The sequence below is a fragment of the Martes martes genome, assembly GCF_963455335.1.
Source record: "Martes martes genome assembly, chromosome: 6".
NCBI classification, from domain to species: Eukaryota; Metazoa; Chordata; class Mammalia; order Carnivora; family Mustelidae; genus Martes; species Martes martes.
The window spans coordinates 88973034-88991023 of record NC_137893.1 but is presented as its reverse complement, the minus strand read 5'-3'; the positions used below and the strand labels follow the sequence as shown (position 1 = coordinate 88991023).

At 52.0% G+C, this 17990-nt stretch overlaps 2 protein-coding genes across 6 annotated transcripts; both read right to left on the bottom strand.

The window, feature by feature from the left end:
* Positions 1-191: 191 nt before the first annotated feature.
* Positions 192-9989, bottom strand: CNPY3 (canopy FGF signaling regulator 3). Of its 2 annotated transcripts, XM_080806017.1 has the most exons (7): positions 9181-9912; positions 4760-4883; positions 4184-4241; positions 3984-4106; positions 1560-1682; positions 1181-1298; positions 192-832 (listed from the first exon to the last, which is right to left on the bottom strand). In XM_080806017.1, the coding sequence occupies exons 1-7, from the start codon at positions 9341-9343 to the stop codon at positions 618-620; spliced, it is 924 nt and encodes a 307-aa protein (XP_080662143.1). In that variant the 5' UTR covers positions 9344-9912; the 3' UTR covers positions 192-617. The 2 variants fall into 2 exon arrangements, with proteins under 2 accessions (XP_080662143.1, XP_080662142.1); XM_080806016.1 differs by lacking the exon at positions 4184-4241 and having other exon boundaries at positions 3984-4080; positions 9181-9989.
* A 1106-nt stretch (positions 9990-11095) lies between these two features.
* PTCRA (pre T cell antigen receptor alpha) lies at positions 11096-17546 on the bottom strand. Of its 4 annotated transcripts, XM_080806011.1 has the most exons (6): positions 17204-17416; positions 15534-15623; positions 14443-14502; positions 13553-13873; positions 12606-12650; positions 11096-11970 (listed from the first exon to the last, which is right to left on the bottom strand). In XM_080806011.1, exons 1-6 carry the CDS (start codon positions 17259-17261, stop codon positions 11558-11560), a joined length of 987 nt encoding a protein of 328 aa, XP_080662137.1. In that variant the 5' UTR covers positions 17262-17416; the 3' UTR covers positions 11096-11557. The 4 variants fall into 4 exon arrangements, with proteins under 4 accessions (XP_080662137.1, XP_080662139.1, XP_080662138.1 ...); XM_080806013.1 differs by lacking the exon at positions 15534-15623 and having other exon boundaries at positions 14443-14475; positions 17204-17546; XM_080806012.1 differs by lacking the exon at positions 15534-15623 and having other exon boundaries at positions 17204-17536.
* Positions 17547-17990: the final 444 nt, after the last annotated feature.

The window sequence follows — 17990 nt, the reverse complement described above, 5'->3', positions numbered from 1 at the left end:
GCTGAGCTACGTCTCAAAACAACCCGGGCCCTCCCTGCACTTGCCGTTCCCCAGAGCAGACAGGCCAGCCTCAGTAATGGGAGGATGGAAGCTGTCTCTTCGTCCTTGGCCCCCCAAGGCTGGAAGGTAAGGGGCAAGAAAGAGCAACAAGGGCTCCAGGCCCCTCTGAGGAGCTGGAGGGGACTCAAAAATTGGAACAAAAAAGGCCAAAAGGTTTTTACTCTGTGAGCCCTGGGGAGGGCCGGGCAGAGTGCCAGGTGTCCACAGGAGGGGTCAGCAGGGGTGGGGTGGCCTGTAGTCGTGCTTCCCCATCGGGGAGGAGGAAGGGGAGGTGAAGGCCGGGGTGCCCTCCCCATGGGCCCCACACCTGCCCCTCCTGAGTTCACACCGGAGTCCCCCGCAAGCGGGAAATCAAAGGGCCTGCCCGAAGCTGGGGTCAGGAGAGCCGCTTGGCAGAGGGAGGAGGCGAGTTCTTCCCTGGCCCCGTGTCTTTCCTGGTGGCAAGCCGCCCGGCAGGGAGGACCTGGAGCAGGACAGCTGTCTGCCAGCCAGAGCGGGGTCCCGGATTCCTCAGGTTCCAGGTCAGGGGTCTCGGTTCAGGGGGCACTGGGTTAGGCTCAAAGCTCATCCGGGGGGCTGTGTGTGAGAGGGGACGCCTTCTGGATGCCCTCATCCTCATCGGGGCTGGGGTCTTCCTCCAGGCCACCTAGCTCCTTCCTCTGTTTGCTGCCGCCGCCCGATGCCTTGACCCTGCTGCTCTTCTTTTTAGACTTCTTCCCTCCCAGGGCGGCTGTGTCCCCCTTCTTGCCGGACCACTGCTCTGCCAGGCAACCTGGGGTGAACAGAGACACCCGCAACAGATTGGTTTGCTGGGAGCAGAGCACGGACGGACAGGGGGGATGAGGGTGGGGGTGGGGACACGGAACTGGCACCCCGTGGCGAGTCCCTGCCACCTGCCTCACTGAGACCCTGGAGGGGCATCTGCGTCCCCTTCCTGTGGTTCTGCACCTGTTTTCAGTACCTTACTCCACCCTGTCCCCCCAAGCTCCCCAAGGGCAGAGCTGCAAGGACACCTTCTATTTCTTATTTCTCTTCCGTCCTCATATCCACCTCCCCTGAGGGGGAGCGAGCAGTAAAATGGAGGGCCCAGCGCCCTGCCCTCTCCCGCCGTCACACTCACTGGTGTCCTTGCCCTTCAGCACGTGATTGGCGCAGAGGAACTGAGTCAGGTCTTCCTCCTGGTGGTTCCTGTACCAGTCCTCGATCACCTCCTCAAACTCTTCCACCAGCACGTCGCACTACGAATCACAACACGGCGCATTGGCAAAGCCCCAGCACTGACTCGCTCCCGGGGGAGCTCAGCTGAGTCTCACAACCCACCGCAGGCCAGGCAGGTGGCTGTGATTCCCCTGAGAAAACTGAAGCCAGAGAGATGAGACGACTTGACCAAAGCCCCCCACCCCACGCCCTCAACTCTTGGTGGCCTTCCTCAGCCACAGACTTAGTCCCCACTCTCTCCTGTGAGGCAGGGCAGCCTCTGAGGGCTGAGAGGCCCGTACCTGCTTCTTGAGGTCAGCCACCTCTGCAGAGGTCTCGTTCCACAGCTCATAGGGGATATCCATCACCACCTTGACCCCTTTGTGGACCAGGTTGTGCAGTGTCTCAAAGGTCTCAGACATGCCCTGGAAGAGGCAGTAGGTCTGAGTGGCTTAGAGCGTTCTCCACCCCCCACCCTCCTCTCTGGGTAGTGCTGGAAGCCGGACCAGCCAGCTCTGAGTCAGGGCCCTCCAAGGCTTCTCATACGTGACTTTACCTTCCTCTCCCCTCTTTCAGGCCTGTCCCCCACAACCCCTGCACACCTACACACACACACACACACACACACACACACACACACACACACACACACACCATGGCTCCCCACTCCTCAACCTTCCAAAAAGGACTGCTGTTTGCCTTCAGGCCCTTTGAATGGATACTCCTTTTCCAGGAATTAAGTGTGTCCTGGCTCTTTCCCCTCACTGTGCCCAGGAACACTCCCTCATGTCTAGATCCACTGCCTACTCCGGCTTCTTCCTGGGGCTTGTGTCTTTCCTGGGTCAGAAGGGGGCAGGTGAGGCAGTGAGGACGCCTGGTTCTACAAAAATATTTCTGCCAGCTACCTAGGTCTTCTCCCCAGAGACTCCATCTGTACACTGTCCATTTCCTCTTTCTTTCCAGAGGCGATGCATGCAAATACAAGCAAATCCACAAATATATCATCCTCTCTTGCCCCCACCTCTTATACAAGTGGCAGTAGGTGTCAGCCACACTATTCTGTCCTTTGCCTTTTTTACTGACTAACAGACCTTGGAGACAATATGAATTCAACTCATAAAGAGACGACCTCATTCTTTGTTTTGTCCACTGAATGGCCATATCAATTTATTTAGCCACTGGTGAATGAGTAGGGTGTTTCTAACTTTATTGCTATAGACAACAGTTTTAAACATTTTTATATCAAAACAAAACACGGATTTATTACTAAACAGAGTAAAAAATTTGTACAAATTTTATTTTATTTTTAAAATATTTTATTTATTTACTTGTCAGAGACAGACAGAATGAGCAAGGGGAGTGGCAGGCAGAGGCAGAGGGAGAAGCACACTCCCAGCTGAGCAAGAAGCCTGATGTGGACTCAATCCCAGGACTCTGGGATCAAGACCTGGGCCTAAGGCAGATACTTAACTGACTGAGCCACCCAGGTGCCCCTTTATTTTATTTTTTTATCTTTTAAAGAGGCTCCACTCCCAGCATGGAGCCCACTGCAGGGCTTGAGCTCACAACCCTGAGATCAAGACCTGAGCTGAGATCAAGAGTCAGATGCTTAGGTGGCAGTCAGTTTGGCATCCGCCTCTTGGTCTTGGCTTGGGTCATATCAGGGTTGTGAGATCGAGCTTGGCATGGACCCCTGCATCAGGCTCTGTACTCAGCAGAGTCTGCTTGAGACTTTCTCCTTCTCCCTCCTTCCAGTGCACACATGCACTTGTGCTTTCTCTCTCTCAAATGAATAAATCTTAAAAAAAAAAAATTCAAAAATCAAAAAAAGGAGTCAGCCACTTAACCAGCTGAGCCACCCAGGTGCCCCTAAATCTTAAAGATAAAGTCTAAGATTTCTGCTGCTTAAGACTATCCCTCTAGGTTCCCCAGGGATTTCTAACTAAAAGACTCCAGGAGAAGGGTACTTAGGTGGAGAACTATGTGAGGCAAGTCTCTTACCATACGGGCCTGGCACTGAAAATGTTGAAGCAAAGAACTGTGGACCTTGTGGTAAGAAGCTCATTCTTCAGGGACAGAAGCATTTGTGCACAGAGTAAGTGCATTAAATGTCACACAGGAACCCTGACAGAGGTCCAGGTGAGTGCCCTGTGGGCCTAAAGGGATAAGGTGATCACTGCCACCCCCAACCCTGCTGTGTCTTCTGACATCTCCTCTAAACCCCATAGCACTGCACTCTGAGCTCTCCCTGAGTCAGTGGTCAGGCCTCCACGGGGTGGGGGAGGGAGGGGCATTTCGGATGGGGAGGGTGAGGAAGGGCCTGGATGGCCCAGCTCACTGGCACCTGGGTGGCTCAGTCACTGGGCATCTGCCTTCAGCTCAGGTCATGATCCCGGGACCTTGAGAACGAGCCCCGCGTTGGGCTCTCTGCCTGGCAGGAGGCCTGCTTCTCCCTCTCCTGGTCCCCCCTGCTTGTGTTCCCTCTCTCGCTATGTTTCTGTCAAATAAATAAATAAAATCTTAAAAAAAAAAAAAAAAGGTACCTATTGCCACTGGAAAGTCAGGGCACTCAGGAGGCGAGAAATGCAAACAGCAGTCGATAAAGATCGGGACAAGGCCAAGGATGGAAGCTCCCTAACAAGGATCTTCAAGTCACAGCCACACCAACAGACCACTTAGATACATGCAGGCCTTGCCCCGTGGGGAAGGACAAGCACAAATCCAACCTTGGCAAACCGGTTGCTGCCGGTCCTCTCCTTGTGCAGGCTGTAGTCCAAGAGCCTCTTGCAGATGGTCTCAGTGACTTCGATTAGGCGTAAGTCCCTGCAGAGACAGGAGCACAAGAGGGACTGAGCTCCTCTCCCAGCCCCAGTGGGTTAGCAGTCCGTCCCTCCAGCCCTGCTACCCCAACACCTGCGCATCTCACCAAAGGGAAGTCAGAGCTGGAAGGAAGATAGGTCATCTGGTCTGGGGGCTCTGAAATGCTGGAACACAGACCAGAGAGACAAAATGTAACAGCTCTATGGGAAGGCATCCTTTATAAAGCAAAATGATTCAATATTTAGATGTTTTTCTAAGGCAAAATGTATTAAATTTTGATGTCAAAATATTTTATTTTGAAAGGACGATCATGGCTGATGAAGGGTTTTTGGGGGCTTATTTTTAATATTTATTCCTGGTAAAATTAAAAGTGGGTAATCCTATGTTATCAATTTTTTTTTTTTAATTGCATTGGCCCATGAAATCCAAGAGTCTGGGATGAGATAAGGTCAAACCATCTTGCTTTGACGGAGTCTTTGACAAGTCTGAGGCTCAGTGGAAGGAAGGGATTTATGAAGATCCCACAATTAGTTGGGGTAAAACCAGCGGGCAAACTCAGGTGTTGGTGAGAACTGCCTCCCTTTGGTGGGTTTGCCTGGCTGGGAGGGAGAGGGAACTCCACGCCACCAAAACCTCTAGGAACAAAGTAGTCCAGGCCAGTGGGTACACCCCCTTCACTTACGACTTGGTGTATTTGACACCGGAAGCCTTCCGATCCAGGATGCCATAGCCTGTGTCGATTACCTCCTTGGTCTTGCCTGTCTCCTCAAAAGCGGACTTCAGCTCCACGGCGACATATTTACACACTGGGGGCGGGAGACACAGGACAGCCCACTGAGCCTATGTGAGTCTGACAGGAAGGAGCCAGCTCCCAGCCAGATATGCCACGATGGGTGCCTCTCCAGACGGGGTCAACACAGGGCAGGGAAGGAGTTAGCCCCAAACCACCACATGGAGGTCACTGGGTGAAACTCGGCTCCAAGATTCACTGCTCCCTGTCCAGTCCCGGCCCTTATCCTACTGACTCCATTTCTCCCAGCTGCTTCCTGCCCCCCCACCCCCTGTAATTTTAAATTTTCAAACATATAAAAAAGCTGAATGAGTACGAGTAATTATACACCTTCCACTCATTTCAACAGTTTGTTCGTGATCTGCCACACTCTCTCTCCAGTATAAGATATAAAATAAGAGGATAATACAGTAATATAGCTCAACAGCATATGCACTGTTTTTGCTAAACTATTCTGAAAGTAAGTTGCAGACAACATGACCTTTCACCCCTCAAAATGTCCTCACGCATCTCTGGAGAACACGGATTTTCTTCTACCAACCATAAAAACATACTGATCCTCAGAAAATGAACAATAATTCCAATATCGCCTAATACTCAGTCCGTATTCAAATTTCCCTCATTGTCCCCAAATGTGTGGTCTGCCTGTTTTATGACTTGATTTCATATGCTGTTCTGGCACCACCGCTCTACGCCTACCAAGGTCATCTGCTCCATCCCTTCCAAAGGCCTTGTTCCCACCAGCTCTGTTACATTCATCCTCTCATTTCCTCTTACTCTTCCTCGGTTACTAAGCAACCCCTGTGTGCCAGGCACTGTCTGGGGATTCGCATTTGAAAACAGGTTCCTCCCTGCTACATACAGTCCAATGGAGTGATCGCTGTGCGTTAAGGAGTGTTACCACTGAAAGTGAGATTTGCCCGAGGCCGTGGGAGAGTGCTTCATGCCTTCTATGGGCTTTTCTACCCATTCTTCCAGCCTCACTTTTATTATTATATTTTTTAAAGATTTTATTTATTTGAGAGAGAGCAAAAGACAGAGAGAAAAAGCATGAGCAGGGGGAGAGAGGGAGGGAGGGGCGGAGAATCTCAAGTAGACTGAGCCCAGAGCCTGATGTGGGGCTCAAACTTGGAGCTCAGGGCTCAATCTCATGACCCTGAGATCAGGACCTGAGCTGAAACCAAGAGCTGGCTGCTTAACCGACTGAGCCACCCAGTGCCCTACAACCTCACTTTATTTTTTGAAAAAGATTTTATTTATTTATTTGAGAGAGAGAGAGAAACAGAGCACGAGGTGGGGGGCGGGAGAGAGGAGAAGCAGACTCCCCGCTCAGTGGGGAGGCTGACACAGGGGATAATCCCAGGATCCTAAGATCAGGACCTGACCCAAAGGCAGACACTCAACTGACTGAGCCACCCAGGCGTCCCACAACCTCACTTTAAAAAACATCCTCCTGGGGCACCTAGGTGGCTCAGTTGGTTAAGTGACTGCCTTTGGCTCAGGTCATGATCCTGAAGTCCCAGGATCGAGTCCTGCATCAGGCTTCTTGCTCTGCAGGAGTCTGCTTCTCCCTCTGACCTTTTCCCTCCCCATGCTCTCTCATTCTCTCAAATAAATAAATAAAATCTTTAACATAAATAAATAAAATAAAAACCTCCTCCTGGGGCCATGGTTCTCCCTCTGCCCCTCCCCCTACTCGTTCTCTCAATGGCTCTCTCTCTCAAATAAATAAATAAAATCTTTTAAAAAAATAAATAAAGCCTCTTCCTTCTGCAAAGCTCTTCTGGACCCCCCCACCTGCTCTGATTTCATCTGGGTCTCTACAGGATCCATGTTCTAAGAGCCCTTGGTCACTTTGTGTCTCCCCAACTATAAGGGTACACAAAGTGAGTATCACATATTGGACTTTTTCTGTATTCCTCTAATCTGGGACTCTGTGTTGGATACTTAAATATTGCCGAGAGACTGTGTTTGTGGTGGAGCAGCTTCTGATGCCTCCGAACAAATATGATCTGTAGGCTAAATGCCATTAGTATTGTTATAATGCTGACAGCAGAATTTGGCAGAAGACCAATCTACCATCAAAACCCCCCCAAAAAAACAAAAAACAAAAACAAAACCATCCCCTGAAGGCTTGCTTGGTAAAATTTTATAACATACACATTTAATAGATGGCTTGGAGAACCTGAACACATGAAAATTCCATGTGATCTCAGAGTCTGCCATGAATTGAGGCGGCTCACCTCCCTGGCTCTCTAGCCAGGAACACCTGTCCCCCTCCCCCTCTCTGTTCTGCACTCTGGGTAAGCTCATCATTTTTCTGGCTTTTGCCCCTTTCTCCCACGCCCTCAATGTGTAGGATTCCAGGCCCTGGGGAGCTGGAACCTCCTTTCTCTCTTGTGCCCATCAACCACAACCCTGCTTCTCAACTCTTCCAAACCTTACCTCTTCAAGACTCCCCTGGGGATCCCACCCAGAACTAGACTTGGAGGAGACTCATGGCACAGACCCCAGACTCTCATGGATACCCACCTACTCTTTTTCCAGGCAGGTCCTCCTTCCTCTATGCCAAGGCTTATTTTACTTAGGTTTTGGAGCCAGAAGGCAGGCTTTGTGGACCAGACACAGTCAGCATTTAATAATAAAGGTGCAACAATGATAAATAAGAGCAAATACACTATTAAGAAGAGCCTAAGAGTTTGCCAAGCCATCCTGTAACTGAAAATCCCTTTAAAATTAATCTTTATTGGGATGTCTGGGTGGCTCAGTCAGTTAAGCATCTGTCTTCAGCTCAGGTCATGATCCCAGCATCCTGTGATCGAGTCCCCAGCCAGCTCCCTGCTCAGCGGGGAGCCTGCTTCTACCTCTGCCTCTCTCCCTTTCCCCTGCAACCTGCTTGTGACCTCTCTCTCTGACAAATAAATAAATAAAATCTTTTAAAAAATAAATTATTTTTATCTATTACCTACAAGGTGAGGCTGGATTAGAATGATCTCTAAGATGTTTGCCAGCTCTATGCTTCTGAGTCTGTGAATGCCTCCTAAGGGAAAGAAATGTGAGGTTCTCAGGCTATGAGAATAGAAAACAAAGAGAGGAAGTGAAACCCCCAAACCATACCATATAGGTTAGGACTAGAGCAAGAGTGAAAGGAAAGCATCCCAACTCTCTGCCTTCCTATTTATGGAAGAAAGAGACAAGGTACAGGCTAGAACCCACACTGTGAGCCCTCCCAGTGAAGTCGGTTCATTTCATCTTTCATCTCTCAAATGAAAGGATTATGTGTCCCACTCCACCCCATCCCCACTTCCCAGTGCTTAGGGAACATCTGGCCTGCTGTACGCTCTGAATTGGGATGAAACGGATATATAGCCAACTTTCGGAGGGGTCTGGGGTTATGGAGATGGCAAGGAAGGAGTGACTGTGAAGGTTTGGGTAGAAAAAAGAAACGGTGTGCCGGTAGGGGAGGTGCGGGGAAGTGGGGGCGGGGGGGGGGGGAAGGTAGCCCATTCATAGTCCTGCATCACTGGCTTGGGTGCTGGTGGTCTTTTTCTCTCTCTGAAGTTCTATGCCTCCATCCCTGTATCTTTGGGATACACTTTCTCCTGATTCCTAAAATCCTCCTCCCTCACCAAATTCTCCCAGGCTAGATCTACTCTTATCCCAAAGTGGCCCTATTTTTCTCCCCATAGGCCTCAGACCCTTCTCCTTCCTCCACACCCACCCACAGCCCACACTTGTTTGTCTTTATTTCAAAAATATTCCCTGGATGCCCACCAGGCACTGTGTGAATAAATATCTGAGACAAGGTCCCTGTCCTCGAGGAGCTTAACGCTAGTGGTGGAGTCTATCAATTACACAGATAGCTTGTGGTGAGGGCCCTTCCTAAGGACAGTCATACGGACCTTTTCAGTTCCTCAAACTTGTCCTTTGCTTCTTAGCCTGTAGGCCTCTACATCTGCGGTTTCCTGAGAGACTCCCTCTTTTCCTGTCTCTTCGCCCAGCTAACTCCTAATTACTGTTTGGTCCTCCTGTACGAATTCCTGACTTCCCTCTCCACACAGCCTATCCGCTCCCCCCCCGCCCCCGCCCTCTAGGCTAGATTAGATGCCTGGATCTTAACTGCTTCTTCTGCACCGGCTTGAGAGCTCCAGGTGACCCGAGACCTGATCTCTTGCCCCGCCCCCCGCGTCCCCCGCGTCCAGCACAGTGCCAGGCACACAGTAGCTTCAGGGAATGAAGAAGATCCTCCTCCTCAGGGAGCCAAGGCCCTTCCATCCCCCAACCCGCACTCCCCGCGGGCCCCGCCCCCTCACCTTCGCATTTGCTGGGAAGTCGAACCCAGTCGGTCTCCTCGGCGTGCGCCGAGCCGGGGCCCAGCTCCGGGGCCGGCAGTAGCAGCAGCAGCAACAGTAGCAGGGAGAGAAGCAGAAGACAGCGGGGCCCGGGCCGGGGCGCGAGCTCAAGCAACGGCTCCATGGTCCAGCCGGACCAGACCCCAGCGGACCCGGCAGCGCTTCCTCCCGCCGCGCGCGCTGGGCAGCTTCCCGCAGCCGCTTCCGGGACTGCACACGTGCCTCGGCGTAACCAGGGCAACAGGGAGCCCCCCCCGCCCCCACCAGCTGCTGCCTCCGGCCACCTCGGACCGCCCCCAGAGCCCAGGAAGGCCCGCGGACTACTCAGCCAATGGGCTTTCCGGGGCTTGCCCTACAGCGAATGGGAGGGCGATCTTTTTTCAGTCTCGACCAATGAGAGAGCTCATGGTGTCCTCAGTGACCTATGGCAGCATCTTTCCCCACCCACTAACGGATGTTCTGGGAGGGCCTGGAGGACTAGGACGTGGAGGCGGGAAGCAGTGGTCTGGCCCTTGAATGGGAGGTCGGATCCTTGGATCCTGGTAGAGGTGCAGAAGGCATCTTCTCGGCCTTCTCCGCCTCCTTGCATGTCACTTCACAATACTTAATAAGTATTCAGCAAATACTTATTAAGCCCTGCTTTTAAATTTTGTTATTATTATCGTTGTTGTTATTGTTGTAATTGCTAATCACTAGTAGGAGATGCGGGTGAGACCTTGGCTACGCAAACAGTCCCCAGTCTTCAAACTGTCTTAGTGCCAAGTAATCCTAGATTGGTCCCCTGAGAGCTAAAACAAGTCGCCTCCTTTCTGAGCCTCAGTTTCTTTTCTTCTTCCCTCCTTCCTGCCTTTCTCCCTTCCTCCGCAAAGCAAGGATTTGGCTAATGAACGATTGTATTTCCCTTCCATTTCCCCAGCAATAACAGGGTGCTTGACACGAAGAGATGCTCGGTGGGGCCCCATCTGCTGTATCATCAAGAGGAGGACTTTCCGGGTCTTTGGGGCTGCTTAGACTGCCCCTGAGCTGTTAGAGCATAGTTTGCTATCACCACCTTGGGGGAAAGAAGACTAAGGTAGAACCACTGGTCCAGCCAACTGTCCTGTGCTGCCCAGGGGACACCTAGGTTCAGATGAACGCTCCCAAGATTCCTGGGGGTTATTACTGGAGAGAGAAACCCCTGGAAAGCCTGGATCTCCTGCCAGTGCTGGAGAAACAGGCCACACACTCTACTGTGGGGGCCTTATATATTCTCAGCACAAGAGCCCTTTTCACGAAACAAAACAAGGGCGTTTGTGTGGCTCAGTCTTTAAGCATCTGCCTTCCACTCAGGTCATGATCTGGGAATCCTGGGATGGAGCCCTGCATCAGGCTCCCTGCTCAGTGGAGAGCTTGCTTGTCCCTCTCCCACTCCCCCTGCTTGTGTTCCCTCTCTTGCTGTCTCTCTATCTCTCTGTCAAATAAATAAACAAAATCTTTTTAAAAAGGAAGAAAGAAACAGCGCCTGGGTGACTCAGTTGGTTAAGCAACTGCCTTTGGGTCAGGTCATGTTCCTTGAGTCCTGGGATGGAGTCCTATATCAGGCTCCCAGCTCCTCGAGGAGTCTGCTTCTCCCTCTGACCTTCTCCCCTCTCCTGCTCTCTTACTTGCTCTCTCTCTCAAATAAATAAATAAAATCTTTAAAAAAAAAAAAAAGAAACAAAGAAACAAAACAAAAAAATTTCTTTAGTGCCTGACTCAGGCCTGATGCTCAATGAATATTTGTTAAATGAATAATGACCCTTAATTGATTAATAAGGTATAAGTTTGGAGTTAACATCCATGCTCTTGGCATTGTACATGATCCTGCTACCCTGGGATCCTGGCCCTGTTCTTTTCTGTCAAGTCTGTACAAAACTTCATGTGGGGCCCAGCACCCCACCTTTCTGGCTTCCTGGGCTCCTCGCCCTGACCTCTCACAGAGGCTGGGCCAGGTTGAGGAGGCAGAGTGGAGGCCTCTTCTCATGCCTGGCTGTGGGAGGAGACAGAGGTAGGACAGCGTCCTCCCCAAACCCCGGCATCACTCTGCAGTTCTAGAGTCTCACCCTCAGGAAGCCCTCTTCCTCAAGGGAGCCTTCCCAGATTTCTGGCTTTTCAAAATTTCCCAGATTCCCTCCTCCCAGAGCAGACATGAATTCAAATGTTTCGTTTGTGTCATTTACGTTCTCCTTTAATTGTTCCCAGTTCTCTGCCCCTCAAATGTCTCAATACCTGTGGCACACCACCCTCCTCCCTGAGAAGGCCTCAGTATGGGACAGGAGACAGAGCTCTGCCCCGGAAACTTCCATCTGCAGAAGGCAGGTCACATACAAATACTGCAAGCCTTAAGGAAGGAATTTCGGGGAGGCTCATGAGCACCGGGCCCAAGCTCGGTGGGTAGAGAGCGTCCCTTCCTTCCAGCCTGGGCTCCGGGGGACTCCTGGCCAGAACCGCGGGGCTGTGGCACCAGCGGGGCGGGCACGGTGAGCCCTGGGCCGGTGGCCCCTCCAGCACCGCAGCCAATCCAGACGGCGGGGGCTGAGGTCCCGCCCGCGGGCGGAGGCTGCGGGAGACCGCCCGGCGCCTGCGGGCAGGTGGGGGGCGCGGGGAGACCGGGGTCCCCCAGTGCGGAAGGCGGGGCGCGGAGGCGGCTGCAGGTCAGGAGCACGTCCAACAGCAGCAGCTTGAAGAGCAGCAGCCGCAGCGCCCCCAGCCTCAGGGCCTGGCCCCGCGTCCCTGCGGGACGGAGACGAGCGGTTAGGGCCAGAGGCCGGCTTCAGCCCCACCCACTGGAGAAAGTTCTCCGGGGAGCAGGGGCCTTGTCCTCCGCCCCTGTCATTCCTCCTCCCCGCCGTTCCCCAAAGCCTGGGAAAGTCCTCCCTGGTGTCTAGCCTCAGCTCTAATTGGAAATAGTAACACATTCCTTCCTAGCCTTCATTTTATTTTATTCTCCCAAAACCAGGGGGATGCAGGCCAAGCAGGGATTAGCATCTGACGCAGAGAGTAACCGGACCCCTATTCTCTATGTGCGGAAGTAGAACTGGACTCAGGACTCTGTCTGGTGGGTGGTCTGGTCTCCCAGGGCTCTGACGCTGATACCATCTATCTGGGCTGCCCGGGGAGAGCTTCACAGAGCCCCCTGTTGGCTGTCGCCTACACTTTTCAACTGGTGGCCAGGAATTAGTCTGGGGTCAGAGGATCCACCCCCATCTACCTTAGATAGACTGAAGCCCAGGCTTGTCGATGCCCCAACCCAGCAAGGCACCCTCTTCAGGAACCACCCACCAAGCCCTCCCCCACCACACCCCAACACCAGTGGGACCATCATCCCAGACCCAAACAGGCTGAAGATCCTGGTCCCCAGTACTCACCCCTGAGACGCTCCCAGAGGCAGGTCCTGGCTGAGGAAGCCTCTCCTGGCAGCCAAGAGGAAGAGAATAAGTCTTTTGGGATGGGCTCTGCCGTCCACCCAAGCTCTGTGCCCCAGGCCTGGCAGGGGGCAGCCACGCATGGCAAGTTGCATAAATGGACAAATGAACAAGCACCAGGAAAGCTGAGCCCATTTGCTACAATGTCTCTCAGGGACTCAGATCTTTCTCTGTCCCCACTGTCCATTATTCTGTGTCCCCTCCCCCACCCCCTCCCCAGGGAAGCTGAGGTCTCTCAGCACTTTTAGATGAGGACTTGGATTCTTAGCAGCCTCCTTTGAAAGGCAGGGCATTTATTCAACAAACATTCCCATTTGGAAGTTGTCAAAACTACCATAATCCAAAACCAGGAAGCCAGTCATCTAGTAATAATAACAACTGGCTTTGGACACATCCCTTAAACATCTCTGGCCTGTAAAATTGGGAAAATAATGTGATTTTCTTCATGAATATGAGGTGTTTCCAACAGTGCCTGCCACAGTGTAGACAATAAGTAGATGGTAGCATCGTGTTATTTGATTGTCATTTGGTTCTGCTAGGTCAGGTGTCATAGATAGGGTGATATAGATATTAACCTTAGCTACATAAATCTAGATATCAACCCGAGGTAATAGGAGGTAGGCGGTGTAATTAACTCTTGGAGGTCATGCCTCAGAACCTGGATTTGAAGGAGATATTTGGGGGCTGGATATTTGAAGGAGTTGCAAACCCAGGACTCAGGGCCCTGAGGCCACCCTGCTCTGAACCCAGGCATTGCCTCATTCCGAGGGTTGGCACAGGGACACCCACCATGCCCCCATGGGATCCTGCCCTGTCTCCCAGCATATCCTGTTTCCAGCGTGTGTGGGAGGGGCAGGGAGCATCCACAGGGGCCCCGGCTCCGTCCCCACCTGACAGCTGTAGGGGCCGTGTGCTCTGGCTGCTATCGCCAGCCTCAGGCCCTGTGTGGCAGACCAAGTTTTCCCAGGCTTCCAGCTCCTCAGAGGGCAGAGAGAGCTGAGCCAAGCTAGTCCAGGTGCCATCAGCCTCTGGGGAAGGGCCGTAGGTGAAAGCGTCCAGGGAGCTGCCATTGCCAGCGGAGAACCAGATGGGGCCCCCAAAGCCTGGGGGTGCAACATCGAGGACCAGGCAGACCACCAGTGTCTGCTGCTTCCCGTCCACCAGCAGCGTGATCGGCGGGGCCAGCGAGGGGAACGGTGTGCCCCCCACACCTGCAAGAGAGCATGCACCTGTGGGGGGCCGGTCTGTCCCTGCCAGCCTCCCATTACGGGCTTCTATTCTTCCATCTGGGTTTGCTTCCATCATCCATCTCTCCTTCCATGCACTCATCCATCCCTCTCTCCTTGCATTTGCCTATCTGTTCATCCATCCTTTCCCCAGCAACCAGCTTTCCTACATCTACTATTTCTTTTCTTTTCTTTTTTGAGGTTGTATTTATTTATTTGACACAGAGAGAGATCACAAGTAGGCAGAGAGACAGGCAGAGGGGAAGGGGAGAGTCGGCTCCCCCATCCCAGGACTCTGGGATCATGACCTGAGCCGAAGGCAAGAGGCTTAACCCACTGAGCCACCCAGGCGCTCCACATCTACTCTTTCTACCTTCCATCCGTGTGTCTGTCCATGCTTCCAGGCATCCATCCATCCCTCACCCATCTATCCTATCTCAACCTATCTGTGCCCGGAACTGGGGATGAAACACTGATGAAGACATTGCCCCTGCCCTCGAGGAACACAGTCCCAGGGGAAAGATAGCAGATGCAGCAACAAATTCTTACAATACCTGATCGTGCCAGCCTCAGGAGGGTGGTTACCACTGGGGGGGAAGGGAAGGAAACAAGATCTGGAATGAGATTAAAGAGGGTTTTGAATGTAACTTTTTGTTTCTTTTATCTGATTCAAATATGACAAAATGTAAACCATTTGTTAATCTGAGTGGAATACGCATAGGTGTTTATTTAATCATTGTCAGTTCTTTTCTGTAGGTCTGGTTGTTTTTTTTTTTTAAGATTTTATTTTTTGGGGTGCCTGGGTGGCTCAGTGGGTTAAAGCCTCTGCCTTCAGCTCAGGTCATGATCCCAGGGTCCTGGGATCCAGCCCTGCATCAGGCTCTCTGCTTGGCAGGGAGCCTGCTTCCTCCTCTCTGCCTGCCTCTCTGCCTACTTGTGATCTCTGTCTGTCAAATAAATAAATAAAATCTTTAAAAAAATAAGATTTTATTTTTATGTAATCTCTACACTCAGCGTGGGGCTCCAACTCACAACCCAGAGACCAAGAGTCCCATGCTATACTGACTGAGCCAGCCAGGCGCCCCTAAAGTATTTTTTAAAGACCTTTGTTCAGATATACTTTATGTACTATACAATTCACCCATTTCTTTTTTTTTTTTGAAGATTTTATTTATTTATTTGAGATAGAGAGTGAGAGTGAGAGAGAGAGCACAAGTTGGAGGGGACAGGCAGAGGGAGAGACAGACACAGGCTCTCCACTGAGCAGGGAGCCTGATGTGGGCCTCTATCCCAGGACTCTGGGATCATGACCTGAGCCAATGGCAGATGCCCAACCAACTGAGCCACCCAGGCACCTACAATTCACCCATTTCAAGTGTATGTCTGTATTATTTCATAGTTTAAAAAAAATTTTTTTAAAGGGTGGGGTGCCTGGGTGGCTCAGTCGTTAGGTGTCTGCCTTTGACTTGGGTCATGATCCCAGGGTCCTGGGATCGAGCCCCACATGGGACTCCCTGCTCGGCAAGGAGTCTGCTTCTCCCTCTCTTCTCTGCTTGTGCTCTCTCTTGCTAGCTCTGTTCCTCTCTCTCAAATAAATAAATAAAATCTTTTTAAAAAAGAAAAGAATAAAAGAAAAAAGAAATACCCCAGGATGCAGGAAAGGACACCGGAGAATCTTGTGGGGAGGTCAGAGAAGGGTGCTCAGGAAAGGTTTCTTGAAGGTCAAAGAACAGATCTAGAAGCATGTGGACAGTAAGCAGCCTATTCAGGATTCAAACTCAGGTCTCTGACTCCCACTCCCATAGACCACCCCACTTGGAAGGATGACTAAGATTTTGCTACATGACACAGTGCATCAAGCCTGGGACATGGCCTCAAGCAGAGTTGGTTGGACTCCCGACTTGTCTGCTTAATTTACTGATTTACTAATTTAATTTAATTTAATTGCTGCATCAATATAATGAGGTTAATAATACCAACCCAGTAAAATTGTTGGGAAGAAAAAAGATCATGAATGTCAAACACCTTGGCAAAGAAGTATTAGTATTATTATCAATGCTGATGGGGTGCCTGGGTGGCTCAGGGGGTTAAAGCTTCTGCCTTCAGCTCCGGTCGTGATCCCAGGGTCCTGGGATCGAGCCCCGCATCGGGCTTTCTGCTCAGTAGGGAGCCTGCTTCCCTTTCTCTCTCTCTGCCTGCCTCTCTGCCTGCTTGTGATCTCTGTCTGTCAACCAGATAAACTCTTTTAAAAAAAAATCAATGCTGGGCGCCTGGGTGGCTCAGTGGGTTGGAGCCTCTGCCTTCGGCTCGGGTCGTGATCTCAGGGTCCTGGGATCGAGTCCCGCATCGGGCTCTCTGCTCGGCGGCAGGCCTGCTTCCCTTCCTCTCTCCTGCCTGCCTCTCTGTCTACCTGTGATCTCTGTCTGTCAAATAAATAAAATCTTTAAAAAAAAAATCAATGCTGATATAATAAGACATGGTAAACAAAGAGGATAGAGAAAGCTAAGAGTGAGCTCCAGGACCCTCGAGCTCCTGAGCCTCTTCACTTATACAGACACTCTCCCCAGGTTGAGTTTAGCATGTGCCTCCTCCACGAAGCTGCCCGGGATTGCTTCTCTTCACCCTAGCTGCCTCCTTCCCGGAGCTCGGACCTCTTGCCATGGGCTCTTCCTGCTCCACATGGATGTGGTTTATCTCCCTAGCAAGGGAGAGCTTTTGAAAATACTGGGGGCCAGCTTTAGATCAAAGATGACCTTCCCCCACCACATACATGCAAACATGCAAATGCTTCTAGTGAAGCTGGAATTCTCTCCTCTAAACACACGTCCTTTGACCCCATCCTCGATCTTTGAGGGACTGAGGGTAATACCCTTAAGAAGTCACTGGGGCCTTGCGACCTCCCCTGAGAGCCTACTGAGAAGGGGGAGCAGGGAGTGAACATGAGACATTTTGAGCCCTATGGGAATAGGGCAATCTGAGGGCAGGAGCCCAGGACAGGAAGGACAGGAGAGGACCTTACAATGTTGCCCTGTCTCAGCCCAGGCTACCCTATCTCCACCCTCCCTGGATGTCTATCCAGCTTGCTGTCATTTCTCTACACCTCCAAGAGGTGACTGCCCAACCAGGGACTCCAACACAGCAGACTCCAGGGAGCGGACTCGGGGCCCCAGAGTGAGGCAGCTGGAAGGCAGAAGACGATGGGGAAGGAAATGGTGGGCTTATGATGAGACCCTCCCCTACCCAGGGAGTACCAGAGCTAGGGGGGGCTTGGGCCAACTAATGGGGCACAGAGAGGGAGGCAGGGAGGGAGCTCACCTGTGGGCAGGGCCGGACACCCGAGGGCCAGGAGAAGCAGCAGCCAGGTCCCAGCCATGGCCCTCCTGAGAAGAGGCAGGACCCAGCTGCAGACTTGAGGTGTGGGCTGTGGGAGGAGGCGCCCACAAGACTGTCTCCCAGGCGGCAGGCCCAGCTGCTCCACCGCGAGCCAGAGCCGTTTCCCAGTGAGGAGCCCCTCCTGCCTCCACCCTGGCCCTCAAACCAGGTCCTCTCTCAGGGGCCCAGCAACTCAGGGTGCCCCTCCCACACCCTACTCCTTCCTGGTTGAAGAGCACAGCATGGTCTGCAAAGCCCTTTCCCAGTCACTGGCTCAGCCACCTATGGGACACTGAGCACCAGGCAGCACCCCGAGCCTTCCATGCAGCTCGTCACTCCACCCACCCAGCTGCTGTGAGCTCCGTCGCACATGGGGCAACTGGGGCTCAGAGACATGGAGTGACCTGCTCGAGGCCACACAGATGGCAGGGGGCAGACTGGCCTTACTATAGCCCCAAAGCCCAACACATTCCTACCCACACATTTAAAAACAGAATTTATTTCTCAGAGCAGTTTTAGGTTCACATAGAAATTTAGGGGAAGTTTTGGAGATCTCCCATATATTCCATGCCCCTTCCCTTGAACCCCTTTTAAAAAATAAATTCTTGGGAGGCCTGCATGGCTCAGTCGGTTAAGCCTCTGCCTTCAGCTCAGGTCATGATCCCAGGGTCCTACATCAGGCTCCCTCCTTCTCCCTCTGTCTGTGCCTCCCCCTGCTTATGCTCTCTCT